General features: G+C 37.9%; 1 protein-coding gene across 1 annotated transcript in view; it reads right to left on the bottom strand.

Annotated features, from left to right (window-relative positions):
* The window catches only part of LOC136255785 (small glutamine-rich tetratricopeptide repeat-containing protein alpha-like), a 149,477-nt gene that overhangs the window by 81,226 nt on the left and 45,115 nt on the right, over nt 1-23,136 (bottom strand). The window contains exons 7-8 of the mRNA XM_066048677.1: nt 21,216-21,270; nt 11,738-11,800 (exon numbers count right to left, since the gene is read on the bottom strand). Coding sequence (XP_065904749.1) covers nt 11,738-11,800; nt 21,216-21,270 — 118 coding nt within the window. The remainder of the gene's footprint in view (nt 1-11,737; nt 11,801-21,215; nt 21,271-23,136) is intronic.

Raw genomic sequence — 23,136 nt, 5'->3', positions numbered from 1 at the left:
ACGAAGCAGAAGACAATGCTAATGTAAATAGCAAAAAGAAAAGGACTATGGGGATAAAGCGAAGAGTAGTAATAGAATTAGGCAGCCACTAATTGGTGAAGATGTACTGATTCCACGGTGAATCACTGTAAGCACAAGACTTCGAACGGATTTGTAGCTTACTCCAGGTACTTCTACTCTGTTGCAATCACATTCTATCACAGTATCGCTGTGATAATCCTTTCAGAAAGGGAATTATGGCATCTCTTTCTTAGTAAAGTTATTCATGCGAAGCCACAAAGCTGTTTGTGGTTATTTGTAGGCTTCTTGGTAGTGGCCGCCTTAATTATTGAATTGCAATGAAACCTTACACCAATTGTTCGACTAATTTCGTTAGAGCTGACCGAATATTCGAATACAGTAAACCACTATTCCTTTGAGCCTTAAGGCATGTCCACACGAATTCGAATTAGGAACCGGATGCAAAACAAATTCAGGCAATGCGTATTGAATCCGAATTGAACGTGTCCACACGCATTATCGTGTAATGCGCATTATTTAATTTACTAGTGTGATAAACGGATAATTAAACGGTTGAGAAAACACTCATTTGCGCCAACCAAGAGAACAGTGAGTTTAACTATCGACTGAAAGGAATAGCTCATAGTAACGCTTACACTTTTGTTTATAACGTACCGGAAGGATTTCTACGAATAGAATACAAAAAACTGCTGATGGTGCGGGATAGGTATGGGACCGTTGTTCTTTCAAACTCTAAGGGCTAGATACGATGATGAAACACTGCTTCCATACTTCCCTGCGCTTTTATCACACCGAGCGCTTCTGTATTTCTATCCTGTGTTGATTACAAAGGTCACGCGCAAACGTGTCAAGCCCTCACGTGCTGCATTATTATGACGTAGCTAATCCCTATTTGCAGCCAATTCATATTCAAACCACCTGTGGAGGTAGATTCGTGTAATCCACTTTCAATTCGAATCACCCCAATGCGTATTCCGTGTGGACGCAAATAATTCGAATCAATGCGGATTCAATTCGCATTATTTTTGCCGTGTGGACATGCCTTTAGTATTGATATATCGTGGCAAAACTAATCCTGTGGCCATATGTTATGCTTGAATGGTTTCAAAAAACAATTAAGGATTACTTGCACTTGGATGGCTGTGCACAACAACAGCAGTTGAAAGGCTACACAATAAATAATTTACATTGAAAGGTTTCTTATGTCTATAATTTTGATTGGCTAGTGACCTCTTCTATTCTGTTCTGCTTATCATGAACAGAAAATTTGACCAAAAAAATTAAACACTTAAAGTTTTTCACAAAAAAGGTGCTACCAAAAAGTTTAGCAAATGTAAAAAAAAAACACTGTTCAAATTTTCACAAAAATATGATACCAAAAAGTCAAGCAAATGTAAAAATAATAAATTTAAAAAACGCTCAAAGTTTTGCAAAATATGTTCTTAATGACACCTGAGTCTACAGTGCATACTAGACAGGTGCTTAGCCCTTTCTTCAATGCATCGATTAAGTGAATAACAAGCCTTGTATCGGCTTCCTCATGGTTGCACTGTGGCATAGATTGAGTGGTACTATTAGTCAGGATGAACGGTTCATCAGTTACAAAAATTTCTCTGCCACTAGGGAACTTCAATGCCATAATCAAACGGTATGGTAGTACCGCCTAAGTAGGGATTCCCCCCAAAATTTTGTACATAACCCAAAATTCCACCTTTGAAAATCATCCTAGAGGCATCTTACAAGATGAAAATCACAAATAGTACTAGTCCATATAATGCATTAATTGTAACAAAACACTTATAGCTGGCCGGTTATAAAATTTCTAAAAATTGAATTTTTGGACTGACTGCCTAACCACAGTCGCAAGGTTAGAGGCCAAACCAAGCAGCGCACGGCCACCGTTTTACACCACAATAACGAACTCACCAGTGGGATGTGCCTTATGGGGTTCCAATGAGTGTAGGCCCTCTGTGCCTTGTATTTTCTTTTATCTTCAATCAGGCTGCTTGTCTTCTTCTTCATCTAACGAAACCATATCGAGGAATTAATTTTCTGTATCAACACTTTCTTTCATCTGCACAGACGCTCAGAAGTACTTCAGAGCTGGATTTCAAAAGCACTTCAGCCCTGGCACTACTATAAGAGGTATACTAGCTAGATACCTGCAAGCTCACGATTGGAATCCCATTCGTGATAGGTTCACGACCACACCCATCAAATAAAGATCTATGTGGACTAATAGCGATAGAGTATGGAGACCACACCTCTTAACAATCTAGCTATTTACTTAACAGTAAACAACTGACCTCACCCCTTATTGGGCTAGCTACCTGCATACCACTTGGCTGACTTGCAATACTCTATACAGCAGTCACTCTAATACAACAGTTGTATATATTATTCTAATAGAACAGTCACAAGTTACACTGTAGCTAGCTAGCTGTGCTACAACAAAAAACTGTACAAACTAGTAATTTTAATTTTAAAAATGAAGTAGGGATCAATGCAATAAAAAGTAGTGAAACAATAGATGAATGATAGTATTACAGCATAGTTCGGTGGGAAAGTCCCTACTTTGGCACATTAGGACTTATTTTGCTCAATGCCAAAGTAGGGACTTCCCACCAAGCTATGCTGTAATACCATCATTCATCTCTTGTTTCATTACTTTATATTACATAGATCCCTACTTCATTTTTTTAATTAACAATTTAAAAAAATACTATTTGAACAGATAAAACTTCAGAGTTACTCTTTTTTTCATCACGTAAAAATCCCTTCCAATTTGTTGGTACTTCATCTTTCCTACTACTTTCCGTCTTCTATTCTTACCTCACCTTATTCTGGTAGATGCTTTGATGCTGTCTTGGATGTAAGTATCCCATACTAGATCAAGTCGTGAACACTTTTCAAGCTGTCTGACAAGATGTAGTATAAACACTAAATCTGCATATTCATCAAATCTAGCTAAAGCTGTTGTTGGTAGAAGATGAACTGAAGCTGTGCCATCAATAACATTGGCAACAAAAACATTGGGATGTTCTCCAGATTGATCTAAAAATGGGTTCCCCATATCTTCAAACGCTTCTACCAAAGAAACAACTTTCATTCTAAAATTGCTTTGTGTCGAATATCCTTCACCATGGTGAAAATGGTCATCATCATCTTTACTTTCCAAAAACTGCGCCTCAAATTCTTTTATTAGCTGTGCTTATTCCGGTCCAGTAAGTAGCCATTTCCTTAAAGTAACAGGGTTCTGCAAAAGGCCAATCACACCACCAGACCCTTTTACCATGGCATTGTTTTGTTCATGAGCCTGGTCAATGGGCATTACTGAAAAAACGTGTTTTTTTTTGTTTTCTGTATAACCCAATGACCATTCTCATAAAATTCACTGTGAATTGATGTTGGCAATTTTTCCATATCACAAATGTGGACAGGCACCCATCTAGCATAGTGATAGTGATCTAAGGCAAAAAAACATGGTGCAATTGTTTTTAGGGAATCAAGGTGTAAAGCGAAAAATTTCTTTCATGGTGAGCTCTTACAAAAATAAGGCCAGATAATTCTAAATTCAATGCAGTGCAGGGGCGTAGCAAAGCAAAAAACTATAGGGGGGCCACTACTGGTAACTAAAGCAGTGGTGGAGGAGGGTGTAGCTACCTGTGGGTAAATGCACAGTGCGCAAAGCACATGCAATGCATGCTTTCCTTCTAGGGGGGTCTGGGGGCATGCCCCCCCCAGGAAAAATTTGAAAAATAGGAGCTATGAGGTTGAATCTGGAGGCAATTTTAGCCAATAATCGTAATCACAGTTATGCTAGATTAGTAATCTTATAGCAACCTTGTATATCATGTATATGATGTGATAGGATTGATGACATCATAAAACACAATTAATAAGGCCTTTAAGGGGCTGTTACTTGAACTAATTTCATGTTGATAAATATACCCCCCAGAAATACACATAGATAGGATAGCTAGTTATAAGTTACTTGTGTGGATGAACTAATGAATTAACATCTTCCCCCCCTGAGTAGCTATTAGCTACATTCTGTGTTAGTTCGCAGATCTGTAGTTGTAGGGGGAAGTGGGACTGCTCTGATTCAGCTTTCTCCAGCACAGGTTCGTTATTAGGGCTAGAGCCAGGGCTAGAACAATACTACCTCTGCTAGAACCGCTTGGGAACTGCTAGAAGCTAACAACTGGACTCTTTGAAATAGGTCTACCACGACTACGAATTAATTCTGACAAACTTTTCTGGCAGTGAGACTGAGATATAAGTTAACTTTCTGCAGCTGCACAGTTCTTTAATTATTTTCTAACACGAATCACACGTGAGGTGTAGCTTATTATCACAGCATTTTAAGCACCTCTAATATTATTTCAAATAAACTAGGATCAACATTTCACTTGGTGAGGAAGGAACGTAGCTTATCAGTGTCCAAGTAGGCCAATGATCTATAAGTATTACGTGTCACATGGTGCATTACTGTAAAAATGATTCTTGCTGCAAACTGGAGGGGTCCTGGCCTGTTCTATCTATCCATGGCCACAGACTAGGGGGGCCCTGGCCCCTGTGCCCCCCCCTGTTCCTACACCCATGCAGTGTCCCAATATAAAAACATAGAACAAGTTTCTTCATGTTTTCTTTCCACTCTTCTTGGGAACTAAATGAATCACCTGTTCGCAAAAAAAGCCCTTTCTTTTAGTATTGCTAATGCTAAAGTACTCACTTGGTGAACATTTCTTGTTTTCATAAGATGAGAAAACTTTCTGCAGTACCTACTAATGCCACACTAGATTGTGTAAGAGCAGATAACCATCCTGACCCATCAAGGTAATCTCAAACAGAACTCCAAAAAGCTATTTCTATGTGAAGGCCACCCATCATAGCCACACACTTGTGCAACAGTGCAACAGTGAATAAACCATGACGCAGCTTACGAGGGCATACTAAGCCAATTTAATCAGTGGAATTACAGAGCGAAGTGGCTATTTGGTTTTCAAGTTCCAAAATCCTATCGTAACTTACTGAAAGATCTAAGTGGTACATTTCAGAAACCAATTTCTTTGATCTAGTTTGTGTATTTTAGCCCTAGATACAAAGGCAAAGGTGGCTCAAATTTTCTGGAGTGATAATGTGAACCTTTGGATTGTTGTTTTGTCAGTTAAAAGCTATAGTCTGTGAAATAGTTAGGCAGCTTTGTGAGTCTTGGTCTTCAATGGTGCATCCATTTAACAGCATTGACACAAAATACTTGAAATTCGTTGGAAATGGTTGCTGCTGGCAGTCTGCACCAAAGGAGCCATTAAATTCTGTAACATCAGAATTTAATATGTCTTCGTGGATGATTTTAGCAGTTTTGGAAAGAACTATTGCATCATTCTCAATGTTAAGGTTAACAGCTTGCTTCCATATCTGTTGCATTCCCTTATCAAAAACAAGTAGATCATTTTTCCATTGCTTTGGGGTTTGGCTTCAGGAAATTGAGAAAGTATTGGCTCTTTTAATCTAACTAACTTCGTTTATTTCTAGAAACACAAACGATTTTCATACAGTGCTCTTAGTTCTGAGAACTTGAATATAAAAGTTCCTTCTATCAAAGTTTCTATGTGTGCCAAAAGTTCAGTAAAGCTCTTGCCTCCATTTTTCTTTCCTTAATTAGTGCACCAGAGTTTTTCCCAATTTCTCTCAAATAAGACCTGCGACAATTGCAGAGTTTAGCCAAACAACTCTAAATGATATTTGAATTCCAAAGTAATAAGGTCCACTCCCTCAATTTTTGCAATTAATGAAGTGTCTTCAAGGTCTTTAGCAATAGCACATATGCTATTGTCAGCTTCCAGTGTGCTAAACTGGTGAAGCTTGTCACAGCTTTCTTCACAAAAATACATTTTTCCTTATCTAGTGAATGACGTGGAGGACAAATGCGCTTGGAACCACAACTATTGCTAGACTCTAACTCAGTATCTGTGACATTCCTTTTCCTTGTGTTTTTCTTGGCCAAATTTCAAATAACAACTTTTTTTGTCACATTTGTACTAAGTCATGTACTGCTATATTTGTAGGTAAATGAGTCAGTGGTAAAGGTAAAAATTTTAGTTCCTTAAAATCTTTAACTCTATTTTGGCAAGTTTGATATGGATAGACTTATGGTGCATTTAATGGACACTTCAAAGTTTCACTTGCCTGCTGCTGGCATAGAGTACATGTACATAAGGACCAGTCCATGATTCAGTATAATAGCAGGGATGACTGATTGTCTACAACATGAAGCAATTTTATGGCTGCAAAATAATCAATTGTACTATATATAAATTACCTTTAACAGTCTTTAGATGAACAGGAAATCAATTTATTATTAGACACGTGGCTAGGACCTCAAGAAATAATTAATTATTTCAAGAGGTCCTTAAATTAGAAAGGGTTTTAAATTGTTACTGTATGTTCATAATTTATGTACAGTCAAACCTCTGTAATCCAATGCTCAATGGGAGCCATAAATTTTGTTGGATTAAGGATGTTGTATTATCAAGTCACCTCTGTAATCCGACATTGTACAATATCTAGAATGATTATGCAGGACCACACAATGTTTTTAATGTGAATTAATTTTAGAATCTGCAAGTATTACAGCTTTTTGCTATTATTGTCAACCAATTGGTTGCTTAAAATTATTTTCTGTGATTGTTTTTAATGCTGCTATTATTCTCTGTTGGATTACAAAGGTAAAAAACAATGTATTTCCAAGTCTAGGGAATAAAATTTTGTGTCGGATTATGGAGTACAGAGGTGTCAGATTTCAGAGGTTGTTTTCTATACAAAAGTGTTGGTAAATGACATTTTGGTCGGATTAGAGAGGATTCTGGATTATGCAGGTGTCGGATTAGAGAGGTTCGACTGTATGCACCTTTTTAACAGAAATGTTTGGGTTAAAACTATAATAATTAAACCTTTAATTATATTTGAATTCTCAATTACATATCTGAGGGTTCCTAGTATGAAATGACATCTAATCATCATATGGTCACGTACAAAAAGTTTGGTGTTTTTATATTTTAAAAAAGCTCATTTATCTGCCCTACTATTATCCATGTTTCGCCTTCTCTACTTCTTGGGCGTGGTGGACTGCAATTACAAAGGAACTTTTGCAGAAGTATTATGCCACTAGAATATAGAATTAGCGACAATGTTAATTTATTGTTAATTTCGTTGCTCATAGTTGTAACTGGAGTTGTATCGGGCTATGTCACCCATAACTAAGGTAAACATCATGTACAATTGCATTGGTACACCTCTAGCAAACTAGTGAAGCTTAAGTTTATCCACTTTCAGTGCTTTATGCATTAGTGCAGTTATAATTGGCAAAACTGTCACTTTTTGACATGTTTTAAGCCAAAGTAAATTTTTTGTTCAAGAATGTGTTTCGCTTCCCTTTGGTACATGTTTTGCCCAGACAAAGCAACAAACCATTTTGAAATTAGGTATGGTGACTCGTAATGCCTTCTGCTAAGTGTTCCAATTATTATTTTAGTCATTATTGACAGGCATGCCACACAGTCATGGACTTTAACACAACAAGAGCAAATTGATAAAGAAGAGGCTTAAAAAGTGCTGTAATGAAAGAGAGGCTGAAAATCAACTACAGAGCTTACAGCTACACAATGAAGGAGAGGCTGAAAACCAACTACATAGCTTACAGCTACAAGCTTCAGTACCTGGCACCTGGAGTTGCCGAACTCCAGAAGACATGAACTGCTTATTATATTGTAGGATATCTCAACAACCAAGTCTTAGCACAGCACCACTCATAAATCACTCACTGTTTAAGAATTCAACCAGATTTATCATGGTCTGTCTTTGTACATGATTGGCCTGTTGATGCTTCCAAATGTGCAGCATTACTAGGTACTCTTATTACTATAGTGTCTGGGAAAGCATTTCCCAATTGTTAATGAAGATCGACACACAACAGATAGTCATTTTGTGAATATGGTAGCTGCTAAGAAGGGGAAGATAGCCTCTCCAGATGGCAAGGTTGCAGCCTTTGTAGATAACACTACTTTACAAGTGGGTGACCAAGTCTATACCAGCATTGTGCATGCAGGTGAGTGTGAGCTCCTTTCCTTTTCCACCAAATGTCCATCATGCAAAGAATACAGAGATAATTTGAGAGCAATCAAATTACAATGGAAGTAACACAAGTAGCCACATGAATGACAGATATCTCAATGCATCAAAGGAAAAGTTGGATACTATGCGTAACAGGATGCATGTTGCAGAAGGAACCATCAAAAAGCTTAGATATAAAGTGACAAAATGATTAATGAGCAAGGTGAAGCAGTTGATGAAAGATCTAGTGCAGATAATGAAAGTAAATACAAAAAAAGAAAGACATGAAGGCACATTTGCAACGCTTTTGTGGGATGAACAGCTTAAAGCAACTTCAGCAAAGGATCACTGTCAAATCAGATGACATCCTACACTAATTAAGTGGTGCCTGAATCTTAAGCTGTTATCAGGTTCAGCCTATCATGCTTTAAGAACTAGCGGCTTTCTCAAGCTTCCATCAGAGAGAACTCTTCGGGATTACAGTGCTCCCAGTAATGGTCGGACACCGGACAACTTCCAGACAAATTAGCCAATGTCTCACCATAATCGCATTTGGCAGGACATAAAATGTCCTATTAAGGGAGCCCAGAAAGCCCAGGGTGTGCATATTTGGTTTACTGTTTACTCTACTGATAATAGCTGTCTCTTGGTTGCTAGGAGATTAAACATTTAAGCCACCAAAGAGAGTGACCAGAAATGTGCCAATGCCAACCCCTATGCTGTACAGAAACCTCACAAAATCACTTGCAATAGCATCTCAGCACATAAGAGAATGTCTATCCTCAGCACAACAAAGGGAATGCCTACAGCCAGAGTACCTTACATCAGAGAAAGCCTACTACAGGCAGTGTAATAGGTCACCTGTGTCCATGCAAAGTATAAATATGTCCGCACAAGATTTGTCATGACATCTTGCCCTGGCACTTAAGAATCCTTATCAGGAGCACTGGGATTATCTACACTTTTTCTCAGGTTTCAGACAGAAGTTCACCAACAACTGCTTGAGGAAGACAATACAACCGCCCTGCCTGAATCAAGAAGGTACTATTCACTCATCATTGATGAAATGAAGATCAAGGAAGGACTAGTTTATAATAAGCACACAGGCAACACCATTGGATTTACTGATCTTGGTGATGTCAATAATAAGTCAATACAGTTAGAGCAGCAGGAATGTGAGCATCGTGCTATTGCTACTCATGTTTTGGTGGTGATGGTAAGAGGAATTTTATGCTAGCTGGAGTTTCCCTACCCCCATTTTGGTACAGATGGCAATACTGCAGATACATTATATCCGGGAAGCTGGAAATAGATGGGTTGAAGGTTATATGTGTAACAGCGAATGGAGATAGTTCCAACAGAAAATTCTTTAAGATGCATAACCATTTAGAATTAGGTTTACCAGTTCCATACAAAGCTAAGAATGTATATGCTACCGATAGGCATTGGTTATACTTCACATAGCTGATCCATTACACCTGATGAAGTCAGTATGTAATTGCTGGTCACACTCTGGTAAATTTGGTACTTGGCATATGCAGGTAAAACTATAGTTTAATTTTATGTTTAGCACACTGATCATGCAGAATGGAATTCAATACTCTTCTTGTCAATGTGTACCTAATTGATACGGGACAGGGGCATGCCAAGGGGATTCCAGGGGTTTAAGGAAACTCCTACTGAAATTGTCAGTAGCAAGAAAAGCTCAGGCCAGTGTGTTGCTGCTGATTTAATTTGTTGGCAAACACAATATCAACACAGGTACATCAATCTACATCATTACAGTGATGATCTGTGGGGACACAGCCTGCCTCCCCAAGCAACTCCCCATATTTAATGTGGCTATATAAAAGATCGAGATAATCTAATTGAGCAGATAGTGAAATACTCTAATAGAACAGTCACCAAATGGTAACACTATTCTACAGTTGCTTATTGTGAAAACTTGTATCTGCACCACTATTCCATAGGAAAACTTAGCTTGCTAGGAATCTCAGGACATCAGTAGTGGCCTTTACCGGTTTGCTTTTACTGTGTTTAGCACTCAGGCTACTGGCATTTGACAATCTGTAAAATTAAATCTTCTGGGAGCTTACACTCCTAGACTCTACATGCTGGATCTACTTAACACCTTTGAATAATCCTAAGCACGGCCCTGCAGGGTGCATACATGTAATTAGTGTAATACGTATACATGTATGCGTGTGCAGATCAATGGGAAACATATAGAATGGAAACAACTATGGCAGATTTACAACAAGCAGGCAAAACTGTCATTGAAGTCTAAAGGAATTTGTTTTGACCGAAAGCTAAAGTTGGAAGACAAGAAGTTAACGTCATATTCCCGTATGAGTCTTGCAGAAACTGTTCATATAATAATATACATGCCTGTATTAATTGTGATATACATCATACAGGTGTTGAGCAATACAGTTACTGACTTGTTTAGTTACTATGAAGATCCATCTATGGCTGAGACTCAAAGATTTGTCCATATTTTTGATAAGCTTTTTAATGTAAGGGACTCTGCGAAGAAAAAAACTGAAGACAGATCTGAAGCCTTGGAGTGATGAAAGACTGGAGGTTAGAAAATTGTTTCCTTGATTAATTAATCACATGAACAATTGTCGGTGCCATTGCACTGGCGTGACATTCGTGACAATAGTGCCAGTATATGTGGTTGCTGATGCCGGGCTTGAATGATTATTGTCTTGTCCAGAAAGCTATTTTAAGAAGCAAACTGTGCATACTAGCATTAAGATTTATCCTTCGAGTTTATTGTGTCAGCACCACACCATACCAGACATTGGTGCATTGAACGCCTGACTATCTGGCTGAACGCCTGACTATCTGGCTGAACGCCAATGTTGTCTTGTCCAGAATGTAAGCTAACAGTAAGGCTATTGTGTATTTGGCTTTGCTGATTTTCATTTGATGAATGTAGCAAACAACCACCAGCAAGACCACAGGTACTAACTAGGTATATAGTAACCCCACCACAGGTTTCTATTGGATTTAGAAACCTCAGACATCAAAGGAAATATTATGTAAAAATTTCTAAATCTACTTTAAAATAATAGTATTGTTAACTGTTTTTCTACTTTATATGCTATTGTTGCTGATAATGATTCTTGTACTTTGTAAGTTATTGTTGTACTATTGCTGTATGTATATTGTCACATTGTATGGGCATTGCTGAAAAACAGTTCTTTGAATTAATGCATTCACCCACTAAATCATTGGTAGATGGGTCCTACATGGTTGAAGTACCCTGAGAACCAGTAACATATTTATATCATAGCTATATGCTAGCTAAAACATTTATTAATTTTAAAAATGAACTAGGGATAAGCGATAAAAACCATTCAAACAAGATACATATATATATGGAATTACAACATTACAGTACCTTATGGGTATTTTAACATTGCCTTGTGGGTATTTAAATAATAGTTATGACATGCCAATGTAGGGATTTCTCACAGGGCTATGTAATAATACCATCATTAATACTTCTTCCAATAGTCTTTATCACATGGATCACTACTTCATTTTAATTTTTAAATACACTAGCTCAAATCTCAATTCCAATATACTGTACCTCAGATTCAAATGACTGCAAATCTGCCTTGTACTTTTCATTGCTGGGATCAATTTCAATAGCCTACAGTATGACATACAGTACATGAATGCAGCAGTCAAATAAAACAGTATAGAAGGAAAGGATACAGACACATAGCAAAACATGTGTATGTCAAATAAACTATACACAGCTAGGTTATATTGTATTTCCTTGGTAACGCTGTACTTTCAGTAGTAAGTAGCCACATTCCACAATTGATTTTGAAAATAAGGGCTTAAACATCATTTACGAACATCGAGTAGAGGTCAAGTTTAAATGATTGCCGTATCAATTTTTTGAACACCATGGCATTTAACCAAGGAAAAATGGTACATGTACTCTACACATACAGTACAAAGGAAGTGCTATAAATCAAGGAGGACATACACAATGTATATGTATGCACGTACCATATGTACAGTACATACCATTTATTAATTGGTGTTAACCGGATGATCAATTGTTTGCTGAACAAACTTCAAGGGGAGGGGCACAAACAGGCTAAGTTGTAGGTGGTTGGGGAGAGCAGATTCTCTTGTATTTTGAAGCAGCAAATAATCATACTGTTCGAAAAGCACCTCTGCAATCCACGTATAATGAAAGAAAGAAATGGTGCCATGCACCCCAGTTATATCAATTATCGTCTGAAAAGTGAAGTATCCATTACACTTCGTTGTCAGCTATGTGCAACCCGTTACACAGCAGTATGAATCAAGAACTGTTTGAAAAGCACCTGATATCAAAATAGCCACTATGACAAATGCAGACAATTTCCGTTATGAAGAGAAGCCATCATGTGCTATTGCCAAATCGACACTTTTCGCTGTCAGCAAAGATGAATGGGACACAAAGGAGGACACTGGTAAGTCCATGAAGAATGCATTGTACGTACTGCGGTATGCCAAAAGGCACCTGTCAGGCCGAAGTGACGCCAAACAGTGAAAAGATCAAGCCTGTAACCTTAGCCGTTATCGCGGTTACGCTTGTCTGAAGGCATCAGTCAGTCAGTCAGTTACTTACTTACTTACTCAGTCTGTAGAAAATTCCGTTAAATAAATTATTTTTAAAATTCCGTAGCAACTTGTTGAAAGCGTTTTGGGTCAATCTAAAAACTTGTTTGGGCTTAGTTTCACCTATCCGATACTGCCTGATCGTCGTTAGGGGAAATTGAGGCTGTTTTTTTAGGTGATATTATTTCGTGGGCCACGCCTACTCCTTTGTGGTCCCTACTACTATCGTAGTGCATGATAAATTAAAAATGAAGTAGGGATCCAAGAGATAAAAAGTAGAAAAATAAGAGATGAACGATGGTAGCTATTACAGCATAGCTCAGTGAGAATCCCTACTTTGGCATGAAAATCGTTTGAGCTTTTTTTGTTAAAGCAAACAGCTAGCTATAAACATACGAGTGTTCTATTATGGTGACTGCTGTATTAGAGTATCTTGCTCAAGTAAGCCTGCAAAGATGTGTGCTTGCACAAAAAGGAGTGTGGTAATCGTGGTTTCGATCGATTGTTAGGATATCTCGAGTCAGCCTACCAACTTGAAGGTGTGTGGTCACTATTAGAAGAGAGACGTCCGTTATAGCATAAAAGGGGTCATTGAGGTCGATCGATAGATCGATAATGCATAGAATAAAGAATGGGCGTGATCTTGAGACTTATCATAAAGATACAGGTAGCTATCCCAAGATATCCAGTACCGGTACCTCTGTATAGTAGTGTAGTCTAAATGCCTTAAATAATTTTGTTGCGTCTCCTATGCTGCTCAAAAAGAAAGTGTTAAGGTGGCTCGGAACAGTTTTCATAAGGTTTTAACAGTGTTATGTAAGCAATCACATTAGCTATGAGGCTTAAATATAATCATTACTGTGGTTGACCACCAGTTCCTGTCATTTGCAAATGAATATAATTATGTTGCGTAAGCACACATCATCACAGCATTTAACAAGATCGCCGCGCACTATTATGACAAGCCTCCATACAAAAATGAACTAGTTGCCGGTTTTTCAAGATACGACTGTCAAATTTTGGATGGGCAATCAGTAGTAAATAAGCTGCAATTGTGCGGAAGTCGATTTTTAGTATTCGCTTTGACCTGGCAGTGGCGAATTTTAAAAAACCCGTTTCAAATCTTTGTGTGACATGGGTAGAATTAACGCGTAAACCAAAGACCTGGTAGGAAAAGTACCTCCGCACAATGATAGATAATCAGGTAAATAGTGTCTAACAGCAAATCCAGCCCCATAGCGTCAAGCGCGGAGGAAGAGTTCACTTTGAAGGGCTAAATTTGTAACTTACGCTACACGCATCCCAGAGAGCTCCTGTTTGTTGTAAATGGTAGAGAACAAACTGCTTCATAGATTTCTGTTAGTTCAATGCACTTCATGAAGATAGCTTGCTTGTTTTAGGCCCTGTAAATTTCATGGTGAAGCCATACGGAAACTGTTCCCAGCCACCTTAATAAGGAAAATTAATGCCTCGATATGGTTTCGTTTGGATGAAGAAAACAAGCAGCCTGATTGAAGATAAAAGAAAAGACAAGACGTAGAGTGTACACACTTGTTGAAACCCCAAAAGGCAAATCCCACTTGTGAGTTTGTTATTGTGGTGTAAAATTGCGGCCGTGCGCTGCTTCGTTTTGCCTCTAGGCTTGCGACCGTGGTCAGTGAGTGAGTGAGTAAGTGAGTGAGTGAGGCAGACGAAATTTCAAGTTCTGACATTTAAAAAAATTCTATATCCAGCCGCCTGTAAGCATTTTCTTGTTTTTAATGCTACATTTGATGCTAGATAGACTAATATTACAAGTACACAAAAAAATGGAGTAGGGACCATAGCACATCAATAAAAAGTACTGAAACAAGCTAAGTGTATGCGCGATATTAAATCACAGTAAAACAATAAGAAGTGCTATATCCCTACTGTGCATTTCCATTATGGTATCTTGAGAGTAGGGCTGGGACGAAGCTTCGAATGCTTCCTGGGTTCGAAGGTTAAGTAAACTTCGAATTATAAAAGTATCCTTCGGAGCTTCGTAATGTACCCATAGTCTACGAAAGAATTACAAATAAACGTGGTTATCTTTATTGCAGCTGCTTATTCCTCTTGCGTGATAAATGTTCGTCTCTTCGCGATTGATCTTCGTGTGCCACGTCCACTTTCAAACCATCGCATTGCAGCTTGCTACCATAATTGCAGCCTTAAAATGCCTTATAAAGTGATAGATAATGCATGGAAAGCGTACTTCTAGCCATTTCTCGGTGTTTACCTATGCATGATTGCAGTGTAGCGGACACGCCCATTTGCAATCGATCAATACATTCAGTACTACTGCTATGTACTTTCCAAATGCTTACAAACTTTTTAAATAGGTTTAGAAAGATAAAACCTAAGAAGGATGTGCAGAAATACAAGAAAACCTACAACTTGAAAACTAACACTGAAGCTTCGAATGTTCGAATATTTTATTAGCAAATATTCGAAGGTAAATTTCAATATTCGTCCCAGCCCTACTTGAGAGCACAGTAGGGATATAACACTTCTTATTGTTTTACTGTGATTTAATATCGTGCACTACTCCAGCTTGTTTTCAGTACTTCTTATCGATGTGCTATGGTCCCTACTCTAGTTGAAAATTCCAAAAATTTTTGTACGCTTGTTTGTTCACTTTTCTGTAAATAATTATTATGACTGGTGAACCCACGCATACCGCATCTGAAATGGCGCCGCCCGCCCTAGCTATATCTATTATCATCTGAAAAGTGAAGTATCCATTGTCAGCTATGTTAAACCTGTTACACAGCATTTTGAATCAAAAACAGTTCGAAAAGCACTTCTGCAATCAAAGTAGCCATTATGAAAAATTAAAAATGTATACAGATGATTTCCATTACGAAGGGAAGCCATCACGTGCTACTCCAAATCAACACTTTTTGCTGTCAGCAAATATGAATGGGACACAAAGGAGGACACTGGTAAGTCCATGAAGAATGTATTGTATGTATTGTGGTATGCCAAAAGGCACCTCTCGAGCCTAAGCGACGTTGAACAGTGAAAAATCAAGCCCGTAGCATTAGTTGTTATTGAGTTATGCTTGTCTGAAGGCATCAGTCAATCAGTTACTCAGTCAGTAGAAAATTCCATTTAAAATTCCGTAGCAACTTGTTGATAGATAGCATTTCTATTCGATCTGAAGACTTGGTTTTACCTAACCAATACTGCCTCATTGTCGTCAGGGAAAATTGAGGCTGGTTTTGGGTGATATTATTTCGTGGGCCACGTCTAGTCCTTTGTGGTCCCTACTATACAGTACGATAGTACTGTATGATTCTGTAACGGTGATTTTTGTCGCATAAGATGTTTGTAAGCTGGTTTTTTTTAAAAGGCAGAATTTTAGGCGGTGCAAGTAATTTCAGGCGATCCCTACTTAAACAGTACTACCGCACTGTGTGATAAATTTATTATGGCCTTACAAGGTTTAATATTTCATTTAAGAATTATGGCTCCTACACAAGGGGGGCATTTGTCCCAAATGCTCCATCCTAGATCCGCCATTGCTATCTACCTATGTTTGTCCATACACACCCACGTGAGCAAATTCATTAAATGGTACGTATAAGTAGCTTTTACATACGAAGTAAAAGCGAAATGAAGTCTGTATTAAACTTCCAAACAGGTAAACTTTGCTCTGAGGTGGTTTCTTTTCGGTAGTCTGAAATACGGGTGTGGCGACTCCTCAGATTTTGAGAATTACCTTCTCTTCGAGTTTTACATGCGTTTAACAACTGAAAAACAGCAGTGCAGGCCCCGTAGACCACCAGGAATAGCCTATCCCTTCGAAATGAAAGGGGACGTGTCCACAATGTATGCATGCAAATGAAAATGAAGAGCAGCATTGAGGCTTTGGGGAGAGAAAAAGCGCAATAGTCAAACTATAAAACAGTTTAGAAGATACTTCTGTGTGTAATAGGTTGCTAAAAGCGGTTTGTTAACAAGCGTCTCCTTAGCAATGTACAGCAACGTAATTGAAGAATTACAAAAGTTTCATTAATTACAAAATCCAAAAATTACAATATATTTATTGCACAATCAAAAACCTATAGGTTAAAATAATAATACAAAGTTGGTTAATTCCAGGTGAGTTAGCTAGCTGCATAGAGGGGTGTATCCATTCACTGGACTGTACTACTGGACTGGAATACTGGACTGGACTACTGGACTCACATAAAATTTGCTCAAACACATTTTTTTCAACCACAAACACTTTTTTCAACCACTAAAAGTAATTTCATAGAGTAGTACACCACACTTGAAGCTAGGGCTCTCCTCTCCATGTCCTGTCTTGAATAAAAAAAGAGGCACATACAGCTAACTGTAGTCTATCTCTTTTTAAATTAGGTGTTACAGTACAAGTGTTGAAGGTCTGTAAGATACCTGGTCCTACAGCCTGTTTAAAGATGTTATAATAAGTATGTTTGAAAAAGGTGCTATATAGTTTTGGAGGTCTATAACTTTGGTTTGAACCCCTGTTACACTCACTGTAATTTTTGCAAATATGTGTAACCTTACCTTCCTGTTTGAAAGTGTGTGCATTGGGAAGCAATTCTTTAACACTTCATACTTGTTGCTATTTACAAACATTATAAACCAAAAGAGCCGGCAAAGCAAGAATGAATGCACAAACTACAAGCAATTTCTATATCATAATAGTGTAAAACGTATATAGGGTGGCTATTTTACAAAAGAAGGCTAAATAGATAAGATGGCAGTGTTAACAGTGCACGAAACATTGCTAGCAGTAGGCAAATTATGATAAAGAACTGCACCAAGGTTTTAGTATAGTTTTTGTGATCAATGTACAAGTTTTATGCCTCATGGTGAATGGTTTCAGTTTCTAAGACACTTGTTTTAGTTAAGTCTGGCAATGAAAGGCAAGACAACAAAAAAAAAACTTGAGTCCAGTAGTCCAGTCCAGAGAATGGATCCACCCCTGCATTGAGCCTGGTTTTTAGAAGTAGCACAACATCAAGCCTGCAATGGAGAATGCGCAGATTGAAAAGCAGTACAAATAAAGAAAGGTCCCTATGTTCTCCTACAAGATCTTCTATAATGGCTGGTCCTTGTCCTTATCTATCACCTTTCTTCACTACATACACAAATTCAGTGAAAAAAAATCAATTACATAACATCGCTTCAACATGACATAAACAAATACCCATAAATACTGGTCTATTGCAATAAAGCAAAGATTTTCAAACTCCTGTCAAGTAGGCGAATAAGGTGATATCCAGGATTTTACCATTAACCGTTTTTGAAGAACAAAGCCTTTCTTTTTGATAATACGCAAGTATTTTACCCACCATAATCAATGTTGATACTGTAAAAATTTGCATGATTATGTTGGGTTATAGCAGATCTGGTGACATATCTTGGGACTAGTAATCAAACCAACGTAGTCCATTTCTCCTTTGCCAGCAAATGTTTGGGATCTCCTTGCCACTTGAATGATGTGGCAAAGCTTGCTATACTCTCCTCAAATAACATCTTCTTCAGGTATACTGTGCATACATTGCACGAGCTAGATAAAACGATTGCTCACAGTAGTATTGCAAAAATGAGCATATATGGCACATACATATTATGAATATGAAAATTTTCTTTATATGGTCTACATATTTTGGGAGAGCGTTCCATACACAGTCAATGGTGGTAGAATCACCTTGTACTGTGAGGAATAATGGTATGTAAGTATATTCTAATCCAAAACAGCCAAGCTGTAAAAAAGGGTACGGCTTGATTTTGGCACCAAATTCACCTGAATCATCGTTATTAAAATCTTTACCATTAACCTACCATCACAGCCACTTCTTGGCCACTACCTTGGATTTCACATCTTTTTTCATCACGGTATTTTTGGGGGCCGCACCCTTTTTTTACAGCTTGGCTGTTTTTGGATTAGATATCACTTCTTTTTGTGTTTGTATACACCAAAGCCATCTTATGACCACCTTTGAGGTTATTTTAACCAGTGTTATTTTTCTTTACTACAGAGAAAGAAGAAAGACATTCAAAGCAGACTTTTTTATATTAACTATTTTGGATTTTATGATTAATTATAACAATTTTGAATTATTAGATGCCATTTCTTTTCTATAGGATAACTTGTTTGTTGCTGATCTCCACTGGGTGACTTGAAATGGAGCTGAACTCTCTACATGGTCACATAAAAAGTAACTGAACTCTCTACAGGATGATTTGTTTGTAGCTGCATGATCTCTCTACATAGTGACTTATTTCTGCTGATTTTTCCACAGGATGACTTGTTTAAAGTTGAACTCTCTACAGGGTGATTTGTATGTAGCTGAACTCTCTACAGGATTAATTAACTAATTTTTCTACGGGTGACTAGTTTGTAGCTGAGCTCTCTACAGGGTGATTTGTTTGCAGCTGAACTCTCTACAGGGTAACTAGTTGGTCTCTCTACAGGGTGACTTGTTTCTAGCTAAGCTCTCTACAAGATTACTTGTTTATAACTAATCTCTCTACAAGGTGACTTTTTTGTAGCTGATCTCTCTACAGCATGATTTGTTTGTAGTTGAACTCTCTACAGAGTGACTTGTTTCTAGCTGATCTGTAATGGAAGACTAGCTGATCTAACATGGTGATTTGTCTGTAGCTGAACTCTACTTTAGCTGATCTCTCTGATTTGTAGCTGAACTCTCTACAGGGTGCTTTGTTTAATTATAGCTGAACTCTCTACAAGGGTGACCTGATCTCTCTACAGGGTGATTTGTTTGTGTACTCTACAGGGTAACTTGTTTCTAGCTGATGTCTCTACAGGGTGACCTGTCTATAGCTGAACTCTCTACAGGGAGATCTGTTTGCAGCTGAACTCTGTACAGGGGTATTTTTTCTAGCTGATCTCTCTACAGTGTGATATGTTTGTAGCTGATCTCTCTACAGAGTGGTTTGTTTGTAGCTGACTCTCTACAGAGTAACCATTTCTAATCTCTCTATAGTGTGATTGGTTTTTATAGCTGAACTCTCTACAGGGTTATTTGTTCTTAGCTCAGGTTGACTTGAAGTGCATTTAACTCTGTACAGGGAAACTTGTTTCTATCTACAGAGTGATTTGTTCGTAGCTGAACTCTCTACATGGTGCCATTGTTCTAGCTAATCTTTCTACAGGGTGACTTACTTCTAGTTGATGTTGTAGCTGATCTCTCTACATGGTGCCTTTGTTCTAGCTGATGTTTCTACAAGGTGGCTTATTTCTAGCTGATGTCAAAGCTGATCTTACTACAGTGTGATTTGTTTGCAGCTGATCTCTCTACAGGGTGATTTGTATGTAGCTGAGTTCTTACACATTTGTTTGTAGCTGAATTCTCTGCAGAGTAATTTGTTTGTAGTTGAACTCTCTACAGGTTACTTTTTTCTAGCTGATCTCTACACAGGGTGAGTTTTTCTAGCTGAATTCTATACAGGGTGATTTGTATTTAGCTGATCTGTCTACAGGGTGACTTGTTTCTAGCTGAGCTCGGTGACTTATTTGCTTGTAGCTGAACTCTGTACAAGGTAGTTTGTTGGTGGCTGAACTCTCTACAGGGTGAATTGGTTTCAAGCTGATCCCCTACAGGGTGAATTGGTTTTAAGCTGATCTCCCTACAGGGTGAATTGGTTTCAAGCTGATCTCCCTACAGGGTGACTTGCAATGGTCTGAATCGCTAGAGTGATTTATTTGCAGCTGCATGGTGACTGTTCTATTAGAGTATCTTGATTCCTTTCAAACCACAAAAATGCACTCCTATGATGGTTACTCCATCTACATAGCAATTTTCAGCTCATTCCTTCAAGGGGTTTATCCTGTGGGCATGACAGAAGTTCGACTTTATTTTACACTAACAATCTGCCATAACTCTGTGAATGTTCATCGGATTCCTACCAAACTTAGTACTAAGATCTGCTGTAATGAGCCCTTTAAGTGCGCCAAATTTCAGCCTAATTGGAGCACGCATTGGTGTTTTATGGCAGATTTTGCAGTGTGCAAAAAGAAAAAAAAGAAGAAATTAAAACAAAATTTTGGCCACTCGTATCTTGGAAATGGCTGGAGCGATTTTCTTCAAATTTGGCATGTAGGATCCCCTACCTGGCTGGCACTTCTGTAGCAAATTTGGTTCCAATCGGATAAGGGATCACAGAGCTACATATGTGTGTGAAATTCATGTTTTCTTTCCTCCTGTCAATATACTCACGGTGTGGCACGCCGGCTTCTTGGGCTGCACGACACACTACCGTGTGTCTTGATATATACTGTAGCTAACTAAACGATGCTTAATGTACTGTATTAGCATCCAAAAATAAGCATACAGTGCATGAAAGATTTTGTGATCCTTAATAACTCAGTACAGTAATTCCTACAATATGATGTTACATATAACAATGCAATTAACATACAGTACCTTGGTATAATACTCCTTAGCGTCTTCTTTTTCATTTAAATGAGCACAGATCCGACTAATAGCAATAAGATCAAAGTGAACACTTATAATAGGGTTCATTCATGTACAGTGAGTGGTGAATTAAAGAAAATAATTGACCAATTTATATATACTAGTGCAAAAATTGTGACCATCTCAGCAAAAACCCTACTTGTTTGCACAAACATGTGTCTAGAAAAACAAAATTTAAAAATAATTCGAAACATTAGGCATGCTACAAAGAAAAATATGCAAGTTTTTATCAGGCCATTACTCAAAGAAAGAAGACTCATTCACCTACTCATGGAGAGTTCAAACATTTTTTGCTTTGTTCCTGTAGCTCCAACGGTATGTGTGTCACGTGTTTGTAATGATGCGGGAAACGTAAACAAGATCGTCATCATTTCTTCTACTAAACCGCCTTCATATCCATATGCACATGTGACTACAGGGCTAGCACTATACCTTGGCTGATGTGCTAATCTATGGTGAACATTTTAAGCCAAGGTGCAACATTGCAGACTAATCCACATGGAAGTTATGGCTGCGAATGTAGTTTATTTTTGGTACAGTCACTGTACAAATCAATTTTCTTGTTCTTCCTACTGTCTAGCACTATAATTCCAAAATTACTTACCACAGAAGGCTGAAACATTGGTTATTCATTCCTTGGACACTGCAAATAATGCTGAGAAAATAACTTTTTCCAAAATTGTGCAAACAAGTTGGGTTTTGCTGAGACAGTCACAATTATTAATTTAAAAGTGAAGTAGAGTTCCAGCGATAAAAATAGTAAAACAAGATTTGATGGTACAATAGCTATGAAGAAAAGTCCCTATTTGGCATTGTAGTGCTGTGGGAAAATCCCTAAATTGGCATGTTGTCACAAGCTGAAGTCTTGTTTCACTACCTTTTATTGCTACAAGTAGAACCTTTTTCATTTTAAATTATTTACAAACATTTTATTGTTAGAGCATAACTATGAAATACATGCACACATGGCAGTAACTGTTATATTATAAGAGTGTCTTGATCTTGTTACTTAGCTACACAGCAGATTAAGCTATGGGGCATGCTAATTGTAGACCTGGCAAGCACACTATATACTGTATCTACCACTTTAGCTTGGGCGTTCAAAGGCACCACTCAGGGTTTAACTTACATATTCTAGGGCAATATTTAGACATTACCTGGGCAATATCATGGAAACGTGGTTTGTTCATGGTTTTGATTTGATGCCCAACCAGTTCAAAGATACAATACGCTTTGACTCGTTACATTGAGTGTTTAATTATGGATTTGGGTTTATAAGTTACAGCTGCTCAATGTAGTCACTAAGTTTTATCTAGTTGACAATTAATCAATAAAATAATCGCTTAGGCAACATGTGGAGATGCACATTTCTACCTACTATGTGTCAGCTATGAGCAGACCACATAAGAAGACAACTAGGTGAGTAACTTATACTCCTAACTACTTAACTTAATATGCATATTAACTTACTTATTGTCTCAATAGCGAAGTCAGTAGGCTTAATTTAGAAAACAACAATTGCAATTTTTCTGGTGCTGTACGTAAAGCATAATGACATATGGACAACATTCTAATGGCTATTAGCCCACGCTATTAAATCCACCATCAACCATGAGATACTGATGTACAAAAGGAACAGAGTGAGTGCTCTGTAGTTCTTTCACCTACGTATAAGGTGAGTGTGTCTAGAGTGATATATATATCACTTATGTGCCGGGTTTTGCTGATATACAGTATACACCCTTAGCCCTTGGCCGTGCGGACCTTGTGCTTCGGGTGTATACATCAGCAAAATCCCTCGCAGCTGTGATATAACTATTACATATCAAGACACATGATAGTGTGTTGTGTGGCCAAGTACAGCCAGTGC

This window comes from Dysidea avara, chromosome 5, assembly GCF_963678975.1.
Source record: "Dysidea avara chromosome 5, odDysAvar1.4, whole genome shotgun sequence".
NCBI classification, from domain to species: Eukaryota; Metazoa; Porifera; class Demospongiae; order Dictyoceratida; family Dysideidae; genus Dysidea; species Dysidea avara.
This window is presented reverse-complemented; position numbering and strand designations above follow the sequence as displayed.